The 23,135-nt window shown below is 47.3% G+C and overlaps 9 protein-coding genes across 9 annotated transcripts; 8 read left to right on the top strand and 1 right to left on the bottom strand.

Annotated features, from left to right (window-relative positions):
- Positions 1–271: 271 nt before the first annotated feature.
- On the top strand, positions 272–748 carry LACBIDRAFT_306764 (uncharacterized protein; the record flags this gene model as incomplete). The annotated part of the gene is made up of 2 exons (XM_001885567.1): positions 272–373; positions 431–748. 2 exons carry the CDS (start codon positions 272–274, stop codon positions 746–748), a joined length of 420 nt encoding a protein of 139 aa, XP_001885602.1.
- Positions 749–1,306: 558 nt separating this feature from the next.
- On the top strand, positions 1,307–2,794 carry LACBIDRAFT_306763 (uncharacterized protein; the record flags this gene model as incomplete). Its single annotated transcript, XM_001885566.1, has 3 exons — positions 1,307–1,360; positions 1,419–2,114; positions 2,171–2,794. 3 exons carry the CDS (start codon positions 1,307–1,309, stop codon positions 2,792–2,794), a joined length of 1,374 nt encoding a protein of 457 aa, XP_001885601.1.
- Positions 2,795–3,529: 735 nt separating this feature from the next.
- LACBIDRAFT_306762 (uncharacterized protein) lies at positions 3,530–5,083 on the top strand (the record flags this gene model as incomplete). Its single annotated transcript, XM_001885565.1, has 3 exons — positions 3,530–3,652; positions 3,709–4,398; positions 4,454–5,083. The coding sequence occupies 3 exons, from the start codon at positions 3,530–3,532 to the stop codon at positions 5,081–5,083; spliced, it is 1,443 nt and encodes a 480-aa protein (XP_001885600.1).
- Positions 5,084–6,076: 993 nt separating this feature from the next.
- Positions 6,077–7,691, top strand: LACBIDRAFT_306761 (uncharacterized protein; the record flags this gene model as incomplete). Its single annotated transcript, XM_001885564.1, has 3 exons — positions 6,077–6,199; positions 6,251–6,988; positions 7,044–7,691. The coding sequence occupies 3 exons, from the start codon at positions 6,077–6,079 to the stop codon at positions 7,689–7,691; spliced, it is 1,509 nt and encodes a 502-aa protein (XP_001885599.1).
- A 1,241-nt stretch (positions 7,692–8,932) lies between these two features.
- Positions 8,933–9,798, bottom strand: LACBIDRAFT_295151 (uncharacterized protein). Its single transcript, XM_001885501.1, has 2 exons — positions 9,564–9,798; positions 8,933–9,506 (listed from the first exon to the last, which is right to left on the bottom strand). The coding sequence occupies exons 1-2, from the start codon at positions 9,766–9,768 to the stop codon at positions 9,016–9,018; spliced, it is 696 nt and encodes a 231-aa protein (XP_001885536.1). The 5' UTR covers positions 9,769–9,798; the 3' UTR covers positions 8,933–9,015.
- Positions 9,799–10,008: 210 nt separating this feature from the next.
- Positions 10,009–12,011, top strand: LACBIDRAFT_295150 (uncharacterized protein; the record flags this gene model as incomplete). Its single annotated transcript, XM_001885563.1, has 6 exons — positions 10,009–10,032; positions 10,098–10,372; positions 10,446–10,847; positions 10,934–11,181; positions 11,234–11,848; positions 11,952–12,011. The coding sequence occupies exons 3-6, from the start codon at positions 10,505–10,507 to the stop codon at positions 12,009–12,011; spliced, it is 1,266 nt and encodes a 421-aa protein (XP_001885598.1). The 5' UTR covers positions 10,009–10,032; positions 10,098–10,372; positions 10,446–10,504.
- Positions 12,012–16,855: 4,844 nt separating this feature from the next.
- LACBIDRAFT_306758 (uncharacterized protein) lies at positions 16,856–17,546 on the top strand (the record flags this gene model as incomplete). The annotated part of the gene is made up of 2 exons (XM_001885562.1): positions 16,856–16,993; positions 17,049–17,546. The coding sequence occupies 2 exons, from the start codon at positions 16,856–16,858 to the stop codon at positions 17,544–17,546; spliced, it is 636 nt and encodes a 211-aa protein (XP_001885597.1).
- Positions 17,547–17,768: 222 nt separating this feature from the next.
- On the top strand, positions 17,769–18,594 carry LACBIDRAFT_331158 (uncharacterized protein; the record flags this gene model as incomplete). The annotated part of the gene is made up of 2 exons (XM_001885561.1): positions 17,769–17,849; positions 17,878–18,594. 2 exons carry the CDS (start codon positions 17,769–17,771, stop codon positions 18,592–18,594), a joined length of 798 nt encoding a protein of 265 aa, XP_001885596.1.
- Positions 18,595–19,830: 1,236 nt separating this feature from the next.
- On the top strand, positions 19,831–21,776 carry LACBIDRAFT_295149 (uncharacterized protein; the record flags this gene model as incomplete). Its single annotated transcript, XM_001885560.1, has 4 exons — positions 19,831–20,528; positions 20,588–20,816; positions 20,875–21,534; positions 21,598–21,776. 4 exons carry the CDS (start codon positions 19,831–19,833, stop codon positions 21,655–21,657), a joined length of 1,647 nt encoding a protein of 548 aa, XP_001885595.1. The 3' UTR covers positions 21,658–21,776.
- Positions 21,777–23,135: the final 1,359 nt, after the last annotated feature.

Genomic DNA, 23,135 nt, shown 5'->3' with positions numbered 1-23,135 from the left:
ATACTGCGAAGCGTGTAATGCACGAAGCAGGAGGTAGCCCACACGTGGGGAACGCGTCATCCATCTGATGTCCACGCTTGTTAGTCTTTTCTCTACTTCTGGCTAGCTTATTTTTGACTTGTGTGCCTCAGTGTAGATGACATCCACGATGACCGACATGCCATGAGCTCATGACTTCTGCTGTCGCTTTTTTCAGCAGCTTTGCCCCACCGACGCTGCCTTACGCAGTTACCCCACCATTCACTCAGGCCCAGGCAATGCAGGGCCGTTTATGAACATCATGAATAGGACTTTCTTCTTCACATCGGATTTTTGGGATGTGATTCCCTCTTTTGGGGCGCGTCCCGCACGGCTCGGGGTTGTCTCTTTGCTGGTATATTTATAGTTTTTGTTGATTGCAAATGGGTGCTGATGCTACTTGCGCTCTCAGGACTTTGGTCTCCTCGCTGCGTTTCCTCCCTGGATGGGCGCATCGGCCGGCGGAAAAATCCATGACCTCTTTTATATTTCTTTCTCTCTTTGCTTTCGTCTTGCTAGGAGTATGGTGGTTCCATTGCTGTTATTGCTCACTTATGATTTCGCGTTCCCTCATGATTTAACTCTGCCACAAAGTCAAGTACTTGCCCTCGTCCTCCCATGTTCCTGTATGATGACCATCTGTCTGTTGTACTCCTTAGACTGTATGTATGTCGAAACTATGGTTTATGTGTCTCCCCCTCTTTTGTTTCCTGTTGTGCGCAAGGTTTAGCAAGACAAAGAATTGGAAGTGATCATGTCGACTTGGATGGCCTGATGAACCAATTTACATTATCTATCCAAGTGTACAAGGTTTGGGTACAGGAATACGACCAAGATACTTACAGTAGTTGAGCATTCTCTTCGTGTTGAGTGAGCATAACGCGTTGTGTCACAACTTGCAACAATTTGTTTACTGAGTTACTTCACTGGGTGAATGATAACATGTTAACGGTTTAAAAAAAATTGTCAAACAAGTTATCAGTAATGGGTGATTTGGACAAAAAACATATTATAATAACCCATTGATAACCCATGGTGATTATTCCTTGCTAACTGGTTTGTTTAGACATGTTTACTGGGTTAGGCACCCAGTAATTATAATCCGTCCTGGGGTGCGCAGTGTTGCTTTTGATCGCGCATTCACATTTTTGTGACTTACCGAATTGCAACTGCCACCTGCATCATTGAGTCTGGCTTGTCAGTGCCGCTGCGCCTTCCTATAGTTATGGATCATCCCGCCTTGCTACCGAGGGCTTCACCACGGTTGGACAATCTTCCCCTCGATATCATGATTCAGATACAACAACATGTTGATGCGAGGGATATCATTACTCTCAGAAAAGTATGCATGTCAATTCTCCTTGTCTTTTCCGAAAAGGCTAAACTATGGCGGGTTTCAGTCTTGCAAAGGATTACATGCTGCTACGCAACAGCGCACTGTGTGGCTGAATGCGCTCCGGCGGATGTGTTGGCGACATGGGGTATTTGCACCGTCGTTTCCTTTGGAGTACATGTCTATCAAAGAGCTAGAGCATGCATCTCTGGCGCCCTCCAGAATCTCGTCACTCATCCATAAAGGTGCCCTTCGTTCTTTCGTAACGCGGATTCTTGAACCCCGCACACCGTCCATCGTCAGTAATGTCAAAACGGACTTAAAGTGCGAGAGCACCTTTCTCATTCCCGGAGGCCGCTTCTTAGTTGTCAACTCCTATTGTCACGGTATATGTCTATGGGATCTGGGTATACATGCTGGGAAGGTGCCAGAGTTCTCACCTGTAGATGTCATTCAACAGGCGGGTTATGAGTTTTTGTGCACTGGCCCAACGCGAGACGGTCTTGGTATCGTAATCGTCTCATATTTGAAGCGTTGGGATGACAGGACACTCGTCGCTCACGAGATCTATCCCTGTACTAGCAACCCAAAATTTGCCTGTCTAGGATCGATCAAATACCCTAACAGAATTGACGACATCGACATACCAGCCTTATCTGGCGAGCTTTTGGTTTTCAAAGGTTCACCGTCTTGCATTGTCGTTTGGAACATAAGTCTTGGTGCCGCGGTTGCGTGGAGTTATTCGGAGTCTATATATGATAATGTTCGTCCATCCAGTATTTTACACTTCCAAGATGCTGATGTATACATCTCCTGTAGATATTAATCTCTGGTGATAGTATCATTCTAGTTCAAGAGTTCAAATTGTCCGTCTGGGATATACCCCCGTTGCTGCCACTTTCGAAAGGCGATTGCAAAATTGTTACGCACTCCCCAAAGTACGAAGTCACCCATCCTTTCTCATCAAAAGGGTGGTGGACTTCATCAGTTTTGAGTCCTTGGTTCTCAAGAATCAATACCCCCATCTTATTTGTAATCTTTGGGGAAAACGACGACCAGCCTATCATGGTGTGCTACACTCTAATATCAATCACTTCATCCATGGACCCTACTTTACCGATGGTTCTTCCCATCAAGACAGGAACAGCGCTCGGCTTGCCTGCAGAGGCGATCATCCCTACTGATATTGATATTTGCGGATGCCTGCAATATTGTGAAAATGAACTCTGCCGCATATCGCTATCAGGGACTCAGCTGATGATTAGCTTGGTCACGCCTCCAACGTCGTTGAACGACGTCCCTCCAATCACTTCCAACCTGTTCAACTGCCGATCGGATCCCCTAAGTTGCAGTTTCTGTGCAGTTTCAGGCCGAGTCGTTGTTGTCGAAGCTGGGTGTGAGGATATCCGCATCATGGACTATCTCGCCCCGCCCCCTTCATAGGTCGCCTCTGTCATTTGAAATCATTGACTTTCGGCAACATACTGTGGGCTTTACAATTTATACGGAGTACAATTGACCCACGTCCCGTCCCGGCGGCCAAGTCACCAACATGCTGCGATAACGCAATCATGTCATCCTTGGAAAGTACAGCGCGCGGAAGATTACTATTGGTGTATGCTTCTGCGGTGCCATAAATCAAACTGACAAGGATGCGGAAGCGACGTCTTGGATAAGACTTGGTGGTCCTCCCGTCTCCGAATATATACTTCAGCTTCTTTCTGCAAACGTCGAACTTCAATGTGGCAAAACGACCATGTATTAGATAGCCCGACATTGAATGTATATCCACGTATTAGCACTGTCCGTGGTTATCCGCGTATTAGCACTGTCTGTAGTGACCACACAGCGGTAGTACATTACCTATGTCCACTCAACCACATAGTACTTCATAACTCATTGTGAAAATCATCGTAACTTTGAATTTCGCGACGCGGCTGGCCAACGACTCGCGATCGGCGACAGCAACCAATTGAATTTCATCTTCTCGTCCGAACACCTCCCTGTTACACGAATCATGTCGAGCTGGACGTTGTTTCTCTTTCTTCAGATCCTTGGACGTACTCATAGAAGACAATTGCACTTGAATTGCACGGCGATCTGATCATTCACACGGGCGCCTCACGGTGACGTCTCCCACAACCACAACCGTTCCGCTCAGCAGTGTCGCCGCATCTTATGCCTATGGACTATTACTCCTCGCAACTGAAGGCTTCACCGTGTCTGGAGAATCTACCAGTGGATATCTTGATCCAAATACAAAAACATCTTGACGGAAGAGATCTCATCGTGCTGAGAAAGGTATCCAAGTCGGTTTTGTATCTTCCTGACTAAAACTAAACTCTGCGGTGTCTCAGTCCTGCAAAAAGTTGCATGCGGTCACTCAACGACGTACCGTGTGGCTCAATGCGGTCAGACGTATGTGTAGACGACATGGGGTGTTCGCACCATCGTTCCCACTGGAAGATATGTCCATCACAGAACTAGAACATGCATCGCTGTGTCCCTCACGACTATCGTCCCTCATCCACAACGATATTCCTTTGCGTTCTTTCGTCACGCGAATCCTTGAACCCCGTACACCGACCGATTCTGAAGGGGATTTGTGCTGCTCAAGTGTTTTTCTCATTCCTGGAGGTCGATTCTTAGTTGTCGACTCTGCCCATGGCATATGTCTATGGGATCTGGGTATACATGGTGGGAAGGCACCAAAGTTTAGGCCAGTAGCTGTCATTCCAGACGTGATGCTGCTGTGCTGTGGCCCAACTCAAGATGGTCTTGGAATCATACTTATTTCACGTCGTACCCGGCATAGAAATCCTAACCGAACACTTCGCGCCCACGAAATCTATCCTTGCATGAACCGTCCGCACTTGACACTTCTAGGATCTATTCAATATGCTCAGCAAGCTACTCATGTCGGCGGAAGACCCGCCTTGTATAGCGACCTTTTAGTTTTCGAAAACTCTCCAGGCTACATTGTCGCTTGGAACACAAGGCTTGATACAGCAATTGCATGGAGATATGATCATCAATACATATATGACGTTTGTTCACCACTGTTTTTTATCCTTGAGGTTCTGATGTGCATATCTTGTGTAGATGTCAATCTATGAGGGCAGTGTCATCCTAATCCAAGAGTCCGAGTTGTCTGTTTGGGATATACCTCCTTTGCAGCCACTTTTAGAAGGTGTGTGTGAAGTCGTTGACCAAACCCCTCGATATGCCATCGTCCACTCTTTCCCGTCACATGAAGAGTTGATGGGATCATGCGTTTTGAGTCCTTTCTCAAGCATTGATCCTCTCATCTCCTTTGTTATGTTGGGATACAAAGACGAAGAATGTTCCATGCTGTGTTACACTCTCAGATCAATCAACCCATCCCGAGACCCCATTTTGCCAATGGTTTTTCCCATTAAGATGGGGATGGTGCCCAAGTTGCTTACAGATACCAGTTCCAGTGTCAGCAGCGACGATTACAGTGAACCTTTGCAGTACTGTGATGATGAACTCTGTCTCGTAAGCATATCCAATCGAGGGATAGTCATCAGCCTTATCGCACCCCCGACCTCTTTGGATGGACCATCCTCCTCGAAGAACGCCGTACTGTTTGATATGTTCGAGGGAAGGGACCAGATTTCTTGGAGTTTTTGTGCAGCCTCAGGACGACTTGTTGTTGTGGACGATGATATTATCCGCATTATGGACTTTCTCGTCCCGCCCCCATCCTAGTCACAGGTTCCGTCATCCATGCCTTCTGATGCTGTTTTGTTTGTGGCCCTAAAAGGATCTGATTGTCGAGGCGGTGGGCCTTTCCGAAACGATAACGTGCTGCACCGTGCTTCATTTCTTCTTCCTGTGCCGCATAGTCTACAATGGCGAACCCACATCACACCCTAATTGCCCCTACTCCTCGGTCTATACCCATCGTTCTCCAGAGGTCGCATCCTTCTCGCGATCTCCATCTTCTCAGCGCTTAAGAACCTGCACACTGGCCAATCACGTCCTCCAACCACGCCTTTGGATGCGGCGTCAAGGGCGTTCAACTGCCCTCCAACTCGTGATTGCGTTACTGAGTAGCGCTAAAGGAATCCTGGTCCTCATCCTTCGGGTTTTGAAAGCATAGTGGAGACGATTTACGCTGCCGCAGCGGTGTGCGAAGACCAAGAAGTGCGTCGGTAGTAATACTGGTATTTCGCCTTAGCTGGAGACGCGACACAACTTTGTGCTTCACGATCACAGGTCTTGTCAAGGGGTGTCATTGTTTCGAATGCATCGTCAACAGTTTCTTTCTGTGAATGTCGGACAAACCAGAAATGCATATCCGCTTATTAGCATCGTAGTGACCACACAGCTACATTCCTTACAGCGAACCATATACATACTTGTCATTTGTAGTACTAATCTGTTTGGAGACACAACTAATAGTTGAGTGAGAATTCGACTCGGAATTCCAATCCAGCCAGCTTGCACCCAGCGACCAATTAAATTTTGATTGATATACGTTTTCTTCTCGTCCAGATACTTGTCCTATGTCTCATGTCGAGCTTTGAAGCTGCGCTTGTTTTTTTCTCTCCAAATCCTTGTACGGTCGCGGCAGCCGTCGTACTTACTCATAACTTAGAAGATATTTGCACGGCGATCTGATCATGCATTCACACGGGCGCCCCACGGTGGCTTCTCCCACAACCACAACCATTCCGTTCAGCAGTGTCGCCGCATCTCATGCCTATGGACTATTACTCTTCGCGACTGAAGGCTTCACCAGGTCTGGAGAATTTAGCTGTGGATATCTTGATCCAGATACAAAAACATCTTGATGGAAAGGATATCATCGTCCTGAGAAAGGTATACAACTTGTTATCTTTCTGACTGAAACTGAACTCTGGGGCATCTCAGTCCTGCAAAAAGATGCACGCCGTCACTCAACGACGCATCGTGTGGCTAAATGCGGTCAGACGCATGTGTAGGCGACATGGGGTGTTCGCACCATCGTTCCCACTGGAAGACATGTCCACCACAGAGCTAGAACACGCATCTCTCTGTCCCTCACGACTATCGTCACTCATCCACAATGGTGTTCCTTTGCGTTCTTTTGTAACACGAATTCTTGAACCTCGTACGCCGAGTATTGTGCCCACCGTTGAAGGGAATTTGCACTGCAAAAATGCCTTTCTCATACCTGGAGGTCGATTCTTAGTTGTCAACTCTACCCACCATGGCATATGTCTATGGGATCTGGGTATACATGGTGGGAAGGCACCAAGGTTTAGGCCAGTAGCTGTCATTCCAGAATTGGATCACAGCTTCCTGTGCGGCCCAACTCAAGACGGTCTTGGAATCATCCTCATCTCATGGCCTACCTCCAACCCATCAGGCTCCAATACTTCTGACAGAACACTTCGTGCCTATGAGATCTACCCTTGCATGAACAGTCCGCGATTTACCCTTTTGGGGTCGATTCGATATCCTCAACAAGATGGTCGCGTCGCTCGAAGCCCCGCCTTGTATGACAACCTTTTGGTTTTTGAATTGCACACCGAGGATTCTCCAGATTATATTGTCGCTTGGAACATCAGGCTTGATACAGCAATTGCATGGAGACATGATCATCGAGGCTTATACGACCTTGACGACGTTCGTTCCCCATTGTTTTTTATCCTTATGGTTCTAATGTGCATATCTTGTGTAGGTGATAATCTATGAGGGCGGTGTCGTCGTAATCAAAATGGATGAGTTGTTTGTCTGGGATATACCTCCTTTGCGGCCACTTTTCAGAGGTATATATGAAGTCATCGATCAAACCCCCCGATATGCCATCACCCACCCTTTCCGTTCACAAGAAGATTTTGTGGGATCCTCCGTTTTGGGTCCTTGGTTCGCAAGCATTGATCCTCCCATCTCGTTTGGAATCCTTGGATCCTTGGATCCGGGTGAAAAGTGTGTCATGCTGTGCTACACTCTCAGATCAATCAACCCATCCCGGGACCCTATTTTGCCAATGCTTTTTCCCATTAAGATGGGGATGGTGCCCAACTTGCCCATAGATACCAATGCAGATGGTGTTGACATGATCGATTTCTCTGGACCTCTGCGGTACTGCGACGATGAACTCTGCTACATAAGCGCATCGATTCACAAGATGTTCATCAGCCTAATCACGCCCCCGACCTCATTGAATGGACCATCCTCCTCCAAGTCCTCTGCACTGTTCAAGATGTCTGACCCGGGGGAGTTTCGTTCTTGGAATTTTTGTGCAGCCTCGGGACGACTTGTCGTGGTGGATGATACCACTGGTATCATTCACATTATGGACTATCTCGTCCCGCCCTCGTCCTAGTCATAGGTCCTGTCATCTATACCCTTCTTACCTTTCTGATGCTGCTTTCGTTTGGGACTATAAGGATGTGATTGTCGAGGCAGTGGACCTTTCTGAGACGGACGTGCTGGATAACGCACCTCCGTCTCCCTCCAGACTTTCGTCACTTACCCATGGCAACATCCCACTGCGATCTGCCGTAATTTAAATTTTTGAACTCATGCGCCCAAAAGTTTACAGGGGAGACTCTGTTTCCGGAGTGGAGTGCCTTTCCTGGAAGCTGTCAATTCCCTTTTTCGTGATATATCCCCATGGAATTTGGGTATGCACTCTGGAAAGGCGTCAAAGTTCACGTCAGTGGGAACGATTTCAGACGCGGTCGGCGGGACACTATGCCCCAGCCCGACGCAAGACGGCTATAGCATTGGCATCGTAATCCTCAGAGTCTCTCTTCGCCCACGAGATCTAATCCTGTGGAAGCAATTCAGAACACACTTGTTGGATCGATGGGCAAGGCAGTCATGTTAATCGCAGACTGCCTTGTCCGGTGGGTTTCTCTTGGTTTCTCGTCGTCACCAGTCGTCCATAAGTCGTCGTTTCGAACGTAATGCTTTGTTTAGCGGTTGCATGGAAATGTTTTGAGCCAGGTCATGATGTTCGTTCGTGCAGTTTTTCTATCCTTGAACTTGCTAATTAACTATCTCGTGAAGATGTTGATCTCTGGTGGAACCGTCGTTCCGGTCCGAGGATCCAACTTGTCCGTTTGGGATATACCCCCTCTGTCATGCAGCCGCTTTTGGAGGGATACATGACTACGAAATTGCTGGTCATGCTCGGAATACACAATCTTTGACGCCTTAACACTCTCGAACTCGAGCAGAAAAACAGAAAATATGACGTGGCCTGCTACGCTCCAGCCTTTCCGGAGATCCTACCTTATCAACGGTTTCCTCCGTCAAGAAAAGAACGGTGCTGGACTTGCTTTAGAGGCCAACGATAAGCGGTATTGTGAGATGAACTCCGTCACTTCAGTATCCGAGAGTATGACGCCTATCAACCTACTTAATGACGCCTCCAACCTCATTGAATCGACCGTCTTCCTCAACCACTGCCGAATTGTTCACTTTCCAACCAGGCACAAGATGTAGATCATGCGCCTTCCCTTCGGTCGCAACACCCAGTCTTCTCCAGAAGTTTCTTCTCCCTTGGTTCAATATGCTTGAAGCTCACAGTGGATCTGAATTTCGGAAATGCCTTGAATTGCGAGGTATGTAGTGATTTCTATGGACGCGTTATGTTACAAATTATGGTATATTTAGGAGTCGGGTAGGGAATGTCCTTCATCCTACACAGCGATTACCTGAGGCACTGGTAGTGGCCCAGACCGCGTCCTCCAATTCACTTCCTCCGACGCGGCCATGAGCGCATTCTTCCGCCGCTCAGGAGCACGTCCGGCTGCCCTGCTCCTCCTTCCATTTGGGTTGCGCAACGCCGAGGGAACTCCGCTCCTCCTCTCTTGTTCCTGCGCTGGTTTCCGCATAGCAGTGACGACACCAGTCCTACTGTCTTCCAGCTCTGACGGCGCTGGCGACCTCCTGAATGGCGAAAGCACCCCTGCTCTCCGCTGCGGTGATGGAGTAGCAACGAGCTCCTTTTCCCCTTCCACTGCATCTACCGTATGGTTCCGCTTATATTCTATTGACTTCCTCATCCTCCTGTTCATCACAATCTCTGTACAGGTCTCTCGCAAAGTGCTCCGAATGGACTCGTGCAACTGCGTGGTCGTGGTGTCAGCCAAGGCAAGCAAGGCATCGCGCGAGTAGATGTGTGGGCGTGCTGAGGAAGCGACGTTAGTTCGTAGGTTGAGTGGCGAGGTGGTTGGCCAAGGCTTACCTGCATGATGCGCGTCGCTTCCACTCCGTTTATGCACGGGGACGTACAGGTCTTTGCTGTCGACTGAGGTGGTTGAAGAGTACGATGAAGAGGCGAAGAAAGACTCTTTTGAAGGCGACGAGGAAGCCGATGAGAGTGAAGGCGAGCTGATGACCCTATAAGCGTTCGACAGTGCCTTGGGGATGGGGATTGAGATGGAAGGCATGGCAAAGACGGTCGGCTCTGGTGCGGTGAGGAGAGGCGTTGATATGAATGTGATTCATCGTGATGTTTTATAGGTAGGCAGGTGCTGCGGATGACTCGATCTCTTCGAGAGAGCCATGGCAAATTCATGCGTGATCTAGAACAAGGAAGAACAAAGCACGTCAGCACAGCAAATCATGACACGACATCATCACATCAATCCTTGAACCGACGGCTACAATTTGTCTAAATCGCCACTTGTCAACAGGAATCTTAGTCAAAGATTGTGAGCAGTTGAGCACGTTAAGACGAAATGCCGAACAAGGGGCAGTGTACTTACTCAGAGTGTAGTGTCATTCGACTCGCGATAAGCAGCGTCGAAAGTCGCACGACATACGGTTGTGGCTCCACGACGACAATGCTTGAAGTTGACGCCCAGCTCTGACCTGTCGAAACGATTCTGCTTCGAGGTGACCACATAGCCACAGGTCCCTCCACTCTGAATGAGTTGACTGTGCTCAAGACCCTCATCGACCTCCGAAATGGCGCTAGAACTGCTGCCATTCGACATCTTAATCTCTATTCTGAGTTTTCTTGGTCCCAAAGAAATCCTTCATCTCAGAAAGGTGCGTCTTAAACAACTCAAGCTGTTCTGTCACTTCTGACCATCAAGCTAGACGTGCAGAAACCTACATGCAGCCAGCCAAGCACGGACTGTATGGCTCACCTGTCTTCATCACATATGTGCTACACAGGGCATGTTTCTTCCAACGTTCCCTCTAGAGGATATGTCCATCGCACAAATCGAACATGCAGTTCTCTCCCCTTCTCTACTTTCGGCGCGGATAAAGAAAAGTCCGGAGAACCAAGTCGTTTTACCTGCGAGAACACAGGTTCTTGGACCTGGATCTGCTAGCACCAGTTCGGAATCCGGAGAATCAGATCCCCCCGCATGCCTTCAAGTTTGCCTTGTCCCCGGGGGTCGCTATTTATTCGCGAGATTTGCTCAACCCAATGGATTATCTCTGTGGGACCTTGGTTTGAATGCTATGGGACCGGCGGCTTCTTCACCCCTGGCGGTTGTTGAAGGGCCATACGACGGTATTATCAGCACAACACCAACTCCTGATGGCCTTGGGATTCGTTTTTGCACATACTTTAATAGGTGAGTGACCTGTCATTTGCAGTGCTCGCTGATAAAGATCTCGGTTGCAACAGCAGCGGCAATACCAACGTTTCCATTCAAGAATTCTATCCCTCGAAGGCCGAGAAGGGGTTTGAACGACTGGGAGCTCTCGAATTGAAGGGCATTCTTCACATACATTCACATTATATGCAGCTCTTTATTGCCTTGGATCATTTTCAACATGTCACGGTGTGGGATTATCATGAGAACATGTCAACGACTTGGCAATTAGAATCGATCGCACAGGAAGTCAGTGCTCTCTAGCGTTATCTGAACTTCGTCTAACTGTCTTCAAAATCAGGTTCTCATTGTTGGGGAGCAGATCGTTCTCTTTAACGTCGAGGAAATCAGCGTGTGGGAGATACCCCCGTTATCACGACAGGCCAACAACAGCATTCTACACCAAGAAGTCATTCGTCACTCCCCAAGATTCGTGTTCAACCACATTTACGCCGCTCTGACTAGGCACACGGCGTTCTCGGTTCCATCCCCCTGGTGGCCAGCCTCCGCACGCGACTTTTATGTCGGGCTCGTCAATCCGGCACGACAAACCCCCGCAATGTACTTTTACCGATTCGATCAGTCGACACAGCTAGAATACCCATACCGGGACACCAGCAATCCATCTCACGCAGGGAGAGTGCTCTCTCTCCCCGATAATCTTGACTGCAGGACTCTTTTCGGATTACGTCTCTGCGAGAATGATTTTTGTCAGAGGTGGCAGTTGCATACGGATGTTATGATGAGTCTGATCCCGATTCCGAGCTCGAGGGAGGAACGGTACACGGCGATCACGCGTTCGATGTATTCGGGTGATATGATGGATTTTGATTTTTGTTCTGCGTCTGGAAGGTTGGCTGTTGCCACTGCCACAGGTCAGATTCGGATCTTGGATTTCCTTCCTCCCGTCAGATCAGTATGTAAGCTACATTTATGTGCGGTTTCTGTGCTGAAGGATTTTAGGTGTGATGCTTTATCGGCCAGTCTGAGGATGTGGCCGTGAAACTAGGGCATTTCAGTGGTGCATCGGCCTACTTAAAAAGCTAGTATCTCAGCTCTTTGGAATTAGTGGCATTTGATGCTCAACTCGGGGGGAAGTCCACGTTGACATCATCTTTCTCCGCTTCAACTGTTCCAGATGACTGAAAGCGAGCAGAAACTACAAAGTCAGTGAGGTGATATCTGGGAAACCGCTGGGAGACAAGTATTTTGCATGCGGGTGCCAGTCGGAGGACATATGCTGCATGGAAACCGTTAGGATACGTCGGGTCGGCGTTCATCATAATGTTGGGCTTCTGGCAATCACGTTCAAGAAGGTTGAAAGATGAAACTTCATAGGGATGAGTTGCAACAGCTTTAAGGCTGCTGATGCAAAAACTGAGTACGTCAAATATCTGGCGAGAAAGTCGAGGACTTCTCCAATCATTTTGAGAGGTGGATTCATACGATTCGCAGCACAGGCGTGATAAGGATGACTGTCAGCTGGGACTTGAAAAGTTTCACAATTTGGAACGCAGTGATTTCCAAAAAATTTCGATAAAAAGTAGTGTCCACCTACCTTCAACGCGGGTCACCACCATATCTCATCTTCGGCAAGCCCGTTGCGGTTGCGGTTGCAGGCTGGGTTGGGTTCATTCACAGGCATGTGAAGTTTAACGAAAGGGAATTGATCAAGCCAACACTCGTTGTAGGCAGTTGTGTACACAATAAAAAAAACAAAGGTGGGCCGTGCATTAGTCCTGTTTTTACCGCGCCCCCAAAACCGCGTCAGAAAATGTTTATGTAATCTTCGGACTTTGAAACCGCGTCGCGTCAATATTCCCTCGTATCCCTCAACTCTAGACGCGTTTATAGTTCCACAACTCCTCTAAACACTTTAAATCCAGTTTATTTCTTATTTAAAAGTTGCTTTCCATGGAAGAGAAGTCTCGCGCTGTCCGATCATACAAGAAAACGCCCACGAACAGGTTCCCACAACGCCTGACTTCATTTCAGCCTTCCTATCGCAATCTGTAGCAATTTCTGGCGCGGCGCCACCTGTTATACATTCTCCTGAAGCCCTTCCATTCTCATCACTCCCCTCACAAGCACAGTGCACCATCTTCGAGATCGACTCAATCCCACGAGCGTCATGCGCCTTTCTCGCCATCTGTCACTCCTTCCGAAATCCTCCACGCGCGTCCTTCCCTATTCACTTGGGCAATAAATCTTGTCGCCAACCACGTTCATCGATAGATTTTTAATCTTACTAGTAAGGATAATGATGTTCACCTTCGAGCATCAACAAATGGCCGACAGCGTGCAGATCGCGTCAACCTCGTCATCTGGGAAGTTCTCGGAAAATTCAGTATTGCTGGACTTTCTGAGAAATACAAGACTCGTTCGCCTGTTTCTTGGTATCTAACTGAATCAATGACCGCATCCCGCAGACCTTGCGATGGTTTTGGGTATTTGGCATTTTGCAGCCAAATCCCATGTCAATGTCAAGCGTGTTTACAGCCGATTCGGAAATATCGTTAGCGACACAACCGCACGCAAGGCTCTCGACTATATGACAGGTTCAAGCCTTGCTACTGTACAAGCCTCCGTCAAGGCTGCGACTGAACGAGGAGAGACGGAGTGGTGCATCAGAGTGTTGATCGTATCAGGTCCTTGAGGGTCCTGCCAGCGGGGTTGTTGAGCCATAACTGAGTCGTCATAACGAATTTTAAATCAGCCAAGATGTATAATATCAAGTTTGACGTGTATTGGGATGGAAACGCATGAGCTATCGCGTCGAGAGCAAACGGCAAGCACGCGATATTGACGCGACGAGGTTTCAAAGTCCGAAGATTACATAAACTTTTTCTGACGCGGTTTTGGGGGCGTGGTAAATAACAGACTTCATATTATCGTGAACAAAGGTACGACTTCACATAATATCGAAGTCTGTCTAGGAGAGACTAGCCGTGCATCCATGGAACGGAATTTGGGCAGAGCCAAGATGATTCAGAAAGCATAGATCACGAAGTGATACTGCTTAGGAGGTGCGCACCGTCAGCGTCGTCATTGTCAGTAAGGACAGAATACCCTTGGAATAAGTAACCTACAGTGTTTTGCATGTGAGATTGGAATTCAAATCTCACGAAAACTTGTTTGTTCTTGTGGTCTGTGACTGATGGGAGTCAACGTTCAACATTCAATCATCGACGTAAATGCGGGTTCCAAGCAAGTTCCAAGGGAGGGGACTCCTCCACTTGAAGAAAAAAAGGATCTAGTCGGAAGACTAGATCCTTTATCGGCTACCCGTGACCTTCACTAAGAGCGCTCTGGCAGAGGAAGTTCAACGTTCAACGCTGTGACACCGAGGAAGGCAACATCACACATTACAACTAATACAAGAACAAACAACTTTTCGTGAGATTTGGATTCCAATCTCACATGCAAAACACTGTAACCGAGAGTAGAAGTTGAGTAGAAGGGAGAGAATGCGATTTGGCGGAAGTAAGAACAGATCACATGACTATCTAACGTTAACGTCCATCTCCCTGGCCCACAGTGGCACTCATGGAGGGCATGTCAGCCACTGGGGTAGACCAGTCTACAGAGTCCACAGAGAAGGCACAGGCACCTAGTCTCTCCTAGACAGACTTCGATACATGTGAAGTCGTACCTTGGTTCACGATGTATGAAGTCTGTTTGTTACCACGCCCTCCGAACCGCGTCAGAAAATGCTTATGTAAAGTGCGGACTTTGAAACCGTGTCGCGTCAATATTACCTCCTTGCCGTTTTGCTCTCGACGCGATAGCCCGAGCATTTCTACCCTAATACACGTCAAACTTGATACTCTACATCCTGACTGATTTCTGATTCGTTATGATGACTTAATGATGGCTCGACAACCCCACTGGCAGGTCCCTGAAGGACTTCAAGACACAATTGTCAAGAAACTCATACCACATTAGACGAATGGATCGCGTGTGGTCCAACTGGAGCTCGTTTCTGCCATTCTGGATGGAGAGAGCATGCTGTGCTATACTGCCACTGGCAACGGAAAATCATGTTCTCGGTCCCGGCTCTTGTGCTTTTGGAGTATAACGAACGCTCGAAGGCGTATATAGCTGGGCTTCCAACTCGGAAGCAGCCAATCGGGGTCGTAATCACACCAAAAAAGGGGCTGGCTGATAACATTGTATGTCTATCAGTGATCTTCCTCGTTCTACTGATGAGTTTTGGCCTAGGTTCATGAACGTCAAGACAGAAAATCTCTGCATTCTCGTATTGCAAAGAGACTTTGAGCACCGCACGGATGGCTGGGATCTGTTTAGCAGGTGAAATCAAGGAGTGTGCATCGACGAGGTCCATCTGATCAATGAATGGGGTCTTTCTTTTCGTCTAGCCTTTGGGACCATCGGATCTTTTCTACGCGGTTGCTTTCCCTGTTTGATATCTTAGCAACGGCACGTTCCAAGAGCCTCGAGGATCTGATTCCCCAGAGAGGTGGCTGGGAAATCTTTAAAAAGTCGCCAACAGAGTCGAATCCCGAGTCCTTTAAAAACATTTCCATTCTCTCAAACTTGAATATCAGCTTCCGCGCGCAATCCGCGCGTCGCTTTGGGAGGTTTGATCAGTCGAGGTTGGCTCGAAGATCCACCAAGGGAGCTCAAATTGTTAAATGGGGAGCCGGAAAATGGAGGTGTAGTAGGTGACGACCCATGTTGGTCATTTTGAGATGTTGGAAGAAGGGAACTCGATGAAGATGGCAGGAAGGGTGTGATGAATGCCGAAGTTTCGGGTATTTCAAGGATTGGTTCTAATTTCTTGTAGGATCTGACAGTTTGAACATTGCTATACATTAATGTTGAGGTCATAATGAAATATGAATGAAATTTGTGATGGCAGATAGTGTTGAAAAGTTTCAAACGCGTCGAGAGTTATGAGGAGGTTCCTCGAAATTGACGTGACGCGGTTTTAAAGTCCGCACTTCACATAAGCATTTTCTGACGCGGTTCGGAGGGCGCGGTAAAAACAGGACTAACAGGCACCAGGGTCCAGCTCTCTCATCTTTACTAACCCCTGATTTGACACACTCCGGAATTCTCCGGTCTTCTCCCTCGTTGTACGCCACGTCGCCAAAACACTTCCAGCACCGTTTGGTGTCATCGGCTTCAACCTAGCAGGGTATCTTTACCTCAATTACAAATTGAAGAAAATTTGGAAATAATATATTTGAGTTCTAGCTATGAGTTGCTGAAGAGTGCGCCAAATTAGAGCCACAAAGAAAAGATTTACTCAAGCTCATCGTTGGAAACGGCGAGCAGCAAACAACGATGAGGAAACTTCGATGTTAACAGCTAACGAGGTATCGATAGACCAGGATTCAAAACGCTCCACTTAGTGACTTTGTTTACTTGTGGAGTCTCAGGGTACGTGCAAACAACCTAACCAGGAATTTATCACTATATACGCAACAGCGGGAAGGGGCGGGAAGGCAATGCGCGCCAATTGGCTGTGGGAAGTTGTTTGGCCAGCTCCAAAAGTAAATAAAGTCACTAAGCGGAGCGTTTGGAGTTCTGGTCTATCGATACCTCGTTAGCTGAAATTTGGCGTGACAAACGGATACCGCCCTGAGCGGACACTTAAATCTACGTTATGTAAGCTGATGGCTCTTGCTACGTCTCAAGCTGCGAGCTGTGCTCATTTTTGAATGGCCCTGTTAGGTCAACCAAAATACACCAGTAGCATTTTATTACGAGGATGGGTGGAAAAAGGCGGGCCAAGGTGCAACAAAGATGGGCGGAAGAAGGCGCGACAAAGGTGGGCGGGTTCAGGGACGTGGCTAAATAACACGGTCCGTGATTGATGAGCTGTTTGACATGAGGGTGGAAAGTCGGAAAAGGCCGAGTCCACCATCAGTCTACGTAGAACGGTCTACCCCAGTGGATGCGAAGCTCTGCACTCATCATGCTAGAGAAACCTACTGAAGATGGTCATGATCTCCGTCTTCCTATCCTTTCAACGGACGTCCTAATTCAAATTCAAAGCTTTCTGGACCCAAAGGACATTCTTTCCCTGCGCAAGGTGCTGATTGTTACTTGAACCATTGAAATACACAACTTTAACCGCCATCTTCAAGACATCCAGAGTGTTATATGCAACTTCAAAGATACGCATAGTATGGATCAACGCATTGCAACGAGTATGTTATACGGATGGGATCAGCCTGTCTACTTTTCATCCCATTGAGAATCTATCCCCAATCGAGCTTGAGAACGCTGCATTCTCCCCCTTTCGATTTGTCAACCGGCTGGATGCCAGTATTACAGCTGGCGAAAATATAAGACCTTTGACGACTCGTGTTCTTGTGCCCGATTTATTGCCACTCACTCCGACGGAAAGCATGGACATCCCGTTCGATTGCTATTCGATTTTCCTCGTTCCGGGGGGTCGCTTCATGTTGGCTGATACGGCTGACCATGGATTGTGCCTTTGGGACCTTGGGATTCATCCAGGATCGCCAATAAATCAATCTCCTTTGGCCGTGCTTCACAAAGCAAGCGGGGAGTTGACCAGGTTCACCTCTCCCACACCTGACGCTCACGGAGTTTATATATGCATAGCGGGAGAGACGTAAGCATCTCCATTACTTTTCTGGAAAACATTTCAACAGGATGGCAGGAACCTAAATACAGAACGTACTTGCTTAACAATTCATGAAATATACCCATCATCTCCGGACGTCACGTTTCGCCCAACTCATTCCTTGAAGGTCAAGGGAGAAGTCGACTGTATATATATCTACCGAAATGTTCTGGCCTGCAACCACAATAACAATCAAGTCACAGTTTGGAATTTCATGCAGAACAAGGGAGTTAGCTGGGAATACGCTAACGAAATAACCGATGTTGGTACTCTACCACAGATCAACTCCTCCAACGTAAATGATCTGACAAATGTCCCTGTAGCTTTTTATCGTCGCCGACTCCTTGATTCTCTTCGAAGACGAGGTTTTCACCGTCTGGGACATCCACGACTCATTCTATCTGGCCAATGATGAAATAAGCGGTGTTCCGCTTATCCAACATCTTCCTATATTGAACCGTTTCCACAGTGATCTTGGGCAGAACGGACTAACCCTTCTGTCTCCTCCTAGCCAATGGGTTTCTCCAGGATGCAGACTCCCTTTCTTTGGGTTATGCACCCATTTCCAAGGGGAAGCTCCTACCATGCAATCCTATACCTTCGAGTCCATTGATTCACCCCACAATTCACAACCCCAGCGGTTTGATCTACTGCTAACAGATACTGTAGATTCTCTACCACTTTCAATTATCGAGACGGAGGAATATCTTCGACATCTACGATCTTGCGACCAGTATCTTATCATAGCATGGCTCGACGATAGCTACGTCACTCTCAACCTTATGCATACGCCAGTCCGAGTTGGCCCGCGCAAGCATGTTCCTCCCAAAACTCGATACCTGGAATTCCAGAGTGACCACTCCGAGGTTATTGCGGTCAATGATTTTGATTTCTGCCCAGCATTTGGTCGACTTGTTTTAACGACAGAATCTGGAGATATTCGAATCATGGATTATCTGAGTCCTCCGGTGTCTAAATCTCCGTGTCAGCATCCACTCTTTTCTGTATTTGGACCATTTCTGACGTTAATTCTTCAATAGCCATCAATGATCATTAACAAAGTTTATATGCTACCCCTCCTGGAGAAGTCAGAGTGTCATAGAGGAACCAGAGCTGTCCGAGCTGTCTTTTCTCTATCTATAGTACTAATCATCAGCTTCATTATGAATCGATTCTAGAAATTTTTCTTCACGTCAAACTCTATGAGCTCATTTGCTACCACCATCTATGAAAAACAAACTGGATGCCAAATGCCATTAAATCAGAATATATCTCGTGAAGCAACTCTGAACTTGCTCTGAATCAGAACAGGGATTGCACTCGACTTTGTATCACGTGTCTCGCATTCCATTGATCTCAGCAGCTGCTGACGCTCAACGAGATTGGACTGATAACCAATGTAGCGCGCCTGGGGGCGCAAAGCCCGCTACGGGTTTTGTCAAGCTTATCCCAAACTATAACTAATGTTGGGATGTGTGGCTTCATATATATTGTAAGTTTGCAGTAAGTCTAATCAGCGAGAAGGGTAAGTAAAAGCGTTTTTAGGGTCGTGTTACTTGTTTGATGCAAGAAACTGCCAAGGTTTGCCATTTGAATAAGCAGATGGGACTCCCATCAACAGGGAGTCAATCAATGATATTGGTCACTGACCATGGGCCACAAATTAAACCGTGGACGCACACGTATGGACAGCCGGACAACACAAAGTGAGGACGACAAATATAAACTTTCTGACGTCCCACCCCTACTCCAAAAAAGAACTCCGAGAATGCGGTAGCTTGCATAGTGTGGTAAAAGGAGAATCTAGACTTTACTACAAAAAAGGACACTTTTATATGAGAATACGAAACAGCACCTATATATACACCCTTTAATTTAAAACGAGGTGATATGAACCACATTTTTTGTAGTGTCGGCTACAGTAACAGAACAACGATGCTTGATGAAGAAAGAACAACGACCAAATCAGGCCCAAAAATTATGAGGGAGGCCATATGGACTGTAGTAAAATAAATTGCCTTCTTTCGACATGTATCGACTACGACAACAATGATGCTCAACGAATAAAAAAAGAGAACAACGAGCAAACTGGGCCGAGCCAGAGAAGGAGTTAAGAACAACGTGACGAGAAAAATGGTCAGGTGACGACTAACGGAGCAAAGATGGAGTAACGTGATGAGGAAGATGGTCAGGTGACGTTCGCACGATCCTTGAGTGGCGAAGGACGAGAAAACCCACTACTTACGTAGCGGGCATCAACACGCTAGAAATCGGCGATGTCCAAGGGACCTGCCCCCGATCTTCGACGATCACATACCGCGTCCAGATATGCCCAGCCCTGTCTTTCCACGCTTCCCCCTGACGTCTTAATCCAAATTCAAACTTTTCTGGACCCAGACGACATCATCTCTCTTCGCAAGGTATCGATCATCCTATTTCCAGAATGTTCAACACTAACGGTTTCCTTATCATCTATCTTTGAGACCTCTCAAGCGTTGTGCACCGTCACAAACTTGCGAATTGTGTGGATCAACGCCTTGCGCCAAGTGTGTTTGATGCACGGCATAAATCTGTCCACGTTCTACCCACTTGAAAATATTTCGCAAATCGAACTTGAACATGCCGCCTTCTCGCCTTTTAGATTTATAAAATATGCAAGAGATGATATCCCATTCGAAGGGGATATCAAATCCGTTGTCACTCGCATCCTTGAGCCTCGATTGCCGCCCGTCTTTTCCACGGACGAGAACGTACCCTTCAGTTGCCACGCTGTTTTGCTCATTCCGGGTGGTCGGTTCCTGTTTACTGATACGATTCAACACGGCGTCGCCCTTTGGGACCTCGGAATTCATGCAGGAATCCCAATGAAACTGTCCCCTCTAGCGGTGCTTCCGACAACCACGGAATCCTTTGTCAGATTCACCAGCCCCACTCCGGATAGTCATGGAGTCTACGTTTGTATTGAAGAACAGGTGTAAGCATCTCGCCAGTTTGTTAAAAAATTCTTTTATGTACGTCCCACACAAATCATAGGAACTTGAACATGAACACCCGCATGTCGATCTACGAAATATACCCATCCTCTCCGGACGTAGCTTTTCGTCTTACACATTCCTTGAAGGTCACAGGAACACTTGATAATGCATACATCTACAGAAACACACTGGCCTGCAATCATCCTAATAATCTCATCACGGTCTGGGATTTTATCCAAAACAAGGCAATCAGTTGGGAGTACGATGTAGTACTTCGACCGAATGGTGTCAGTGACTCTCCAGGGATCCATCACTCTATTTATTGACTACTTATTTTTTTACAAGGTTATACTCTTTAACGACACCCTCCTTCTCGTTGAAGTCGGGAGATTGACCGTCTGGGATGTGCCTAGCTCATTGTATCTGCCGGTCTCGGACGATGTGGAGGCTGCGTTCATCCGGCTCCTTCCCAGATTGGAAATTCGTACACCATCGCCAGCTGAACCCTTTCGAGTTTCTCCTCCTAGTCATTGGCTTTCTGCAGGACAGTCGAGAATCCCTTTCTTTGGATTGTGCAGCCCGACGCTCGACCTACAAGGGGAGGAAATCGTCGATGATTACTATACTGCTATGCGATGCTACACCTTCAAGTCTGTTTCAAGCCTTCCCGATAACCCAGACTTGCAGGTGTTTGATCCACAACACGTGGGCGTCGTGAACTCTTTTCACCTTTCGACGTTGTCCGAGGACTTTCTACGACATATACGGTTTTGTGACACGTCGCTTACCATAGCGTGGCAGGTTGGTGACGACGTAAATATTGGCATCATGAAGATGCCACAGGGTGATCCGGACAGTGTGGCCACCCCCGCCATTCGACGTCTTTTCAATGGGGAGGAGGTCGAGCTAAGGGATTTCGACTTTTGTCCAGCAGCGGGTCGATTGGTTGTCACAACGGCAGCTGGTGATATTCAAATTATGGATTTTCTTACTCCCCCTTCCCCCGTAAGCGTCTAATGCTTTCAACGTCATTTATCCAAAGTGACTGTGCTTGCACCTTGATAATAGACACGAATGAACTTCAAAAATTCAGCTGAGGATCACTCGAAAATTATAAGCGAAATTTGATGGATTATCTGAGTCCTCCCGTGTCAGGATCTCTCCGTCAGCGTCAAGTCTTTTCGGTATTTGCACCATATGCCATCAATGATCGATACGATCATTCAAGTTAGCAAAGTTTAAAGGCTACCCCTTCTGGAGAAGTCAGAGTGTCAAAGAGGAACCAGAGCAGTCCGAGATGTCTTTTTCTCTATCTACTAGTCAAGACTAGTCTACCGTTGCCGACAAGGACATGGTCTGCCTTTGCTTCGGACCTTCGACTTCCTTGCCTTTCTCGTTTGATGGGGTCCCCGTTACCGTCACAGATAGACATGCTGTTTATGTAATCACGTGACCTAATGTGTCGCGTCGCGTCTGCTCACTTCCCCCTCCAACCACCCCCGCCGCTTCGTCCACTGCGGGCGTCTTGCTCAAAATTGAACAGTTTTTATTTACATGGTTAATTTTGTATCACAAAACCTGTAATTTCTGTCCTTGTGTGAACATCTTAGCTGTTGCACATAGGTAGCTGACACTGTTTTTCTGGAATGTGCATGTAAATACTTAAGGTCTGGAGAATTCTCAATACTCGCCACTTCACAATAATGTCACAGCCATACACACATACCACATCATTTGGACACTCTGAGGCCTGTTTAATTGGTTTGTCCCAACTCACAAGTCACATAATAGTGACTCTGCGCGTGCCGAGCATTACCACAGCGCCCTAGTTTGTCCCCAAATCCAATCGGATATGCGTGTCCTACAATTAACTGTAATTCAAAATAAGGATTGTGAGGGACGTGCAATAAAGAAGTGAAATAGGGATTTTTTAAAAATAATGTTGATTAACCAGGATCTTCAGAATCAATCTGCATTTGAGATTCAGTCATCCCGTTTGAACCTCGGCACACGACACCTATAAACAAAATATTGCGTGAAGTCTAGTGTTTGAAAGTCCGGTTCGGTCCAGGCTCCTAAAAGCAGCCACTCGTCTCGCTCGATGAGCCTCTAATACTATTAGCTGTATGACTAATCTTATGATGTGATCATTGATGGGAGTGAACAAATAAACAAAGGTAAGGGCTCGAGCTCGCGAGAGAGCGGCTGCCGGAAAAGTCAGTCGGGAAACTCCGAGACCATTGATTAACCCTAACGTTGGGTCTCAAATCTGTAAGGAGCCAGCGCGTCACATTTTGGTCACGATATGCTCGAGTGGAGCGCACACTGGCGCACAGTGTCGAGAATAGTGTCCAGGTCCTCGATAATCGACAAGTGTGAATGGATGGCCTTCAAAAATGTTTTTCAATAGAATTTCGTAAAGAAATTGGTGGGCTGTGATCTCTGAATCCTCAAAGGCCTTCACTCAAAGGCCTTCATAGATCTTACTTCATTGAGGTATTGTAGATTTGCCATTGGGTAGTTGGCAAACTGGAATCCCGGGCCCTTATGTAGAATACAATACTGCTTTGAACCTTATGCAGGTCTTGTGTATAGACTGGTACATA

This window comes from Laccaria bicolor, genomic scaffold, assembly GCF_000143565.1.
Source record: "Laccaria bicolor S238N-H82 LACBIscaffold_32 genomic scaffold, whole genome shotgun sequence".
Taxonomy (NCBI): domain Eukaryota; kingdom Fungi; phylum Basidiomycota; class Agaricomycetes; order Agaricales; family Hydnangiaceae; genus Laccaria; species Laccaria bicolor.
The sequence above is the reverse complement of the archived record's forward strand: the minus strand, read 5'-3'. Positions and strand labels throughout refer to the sequence as shown.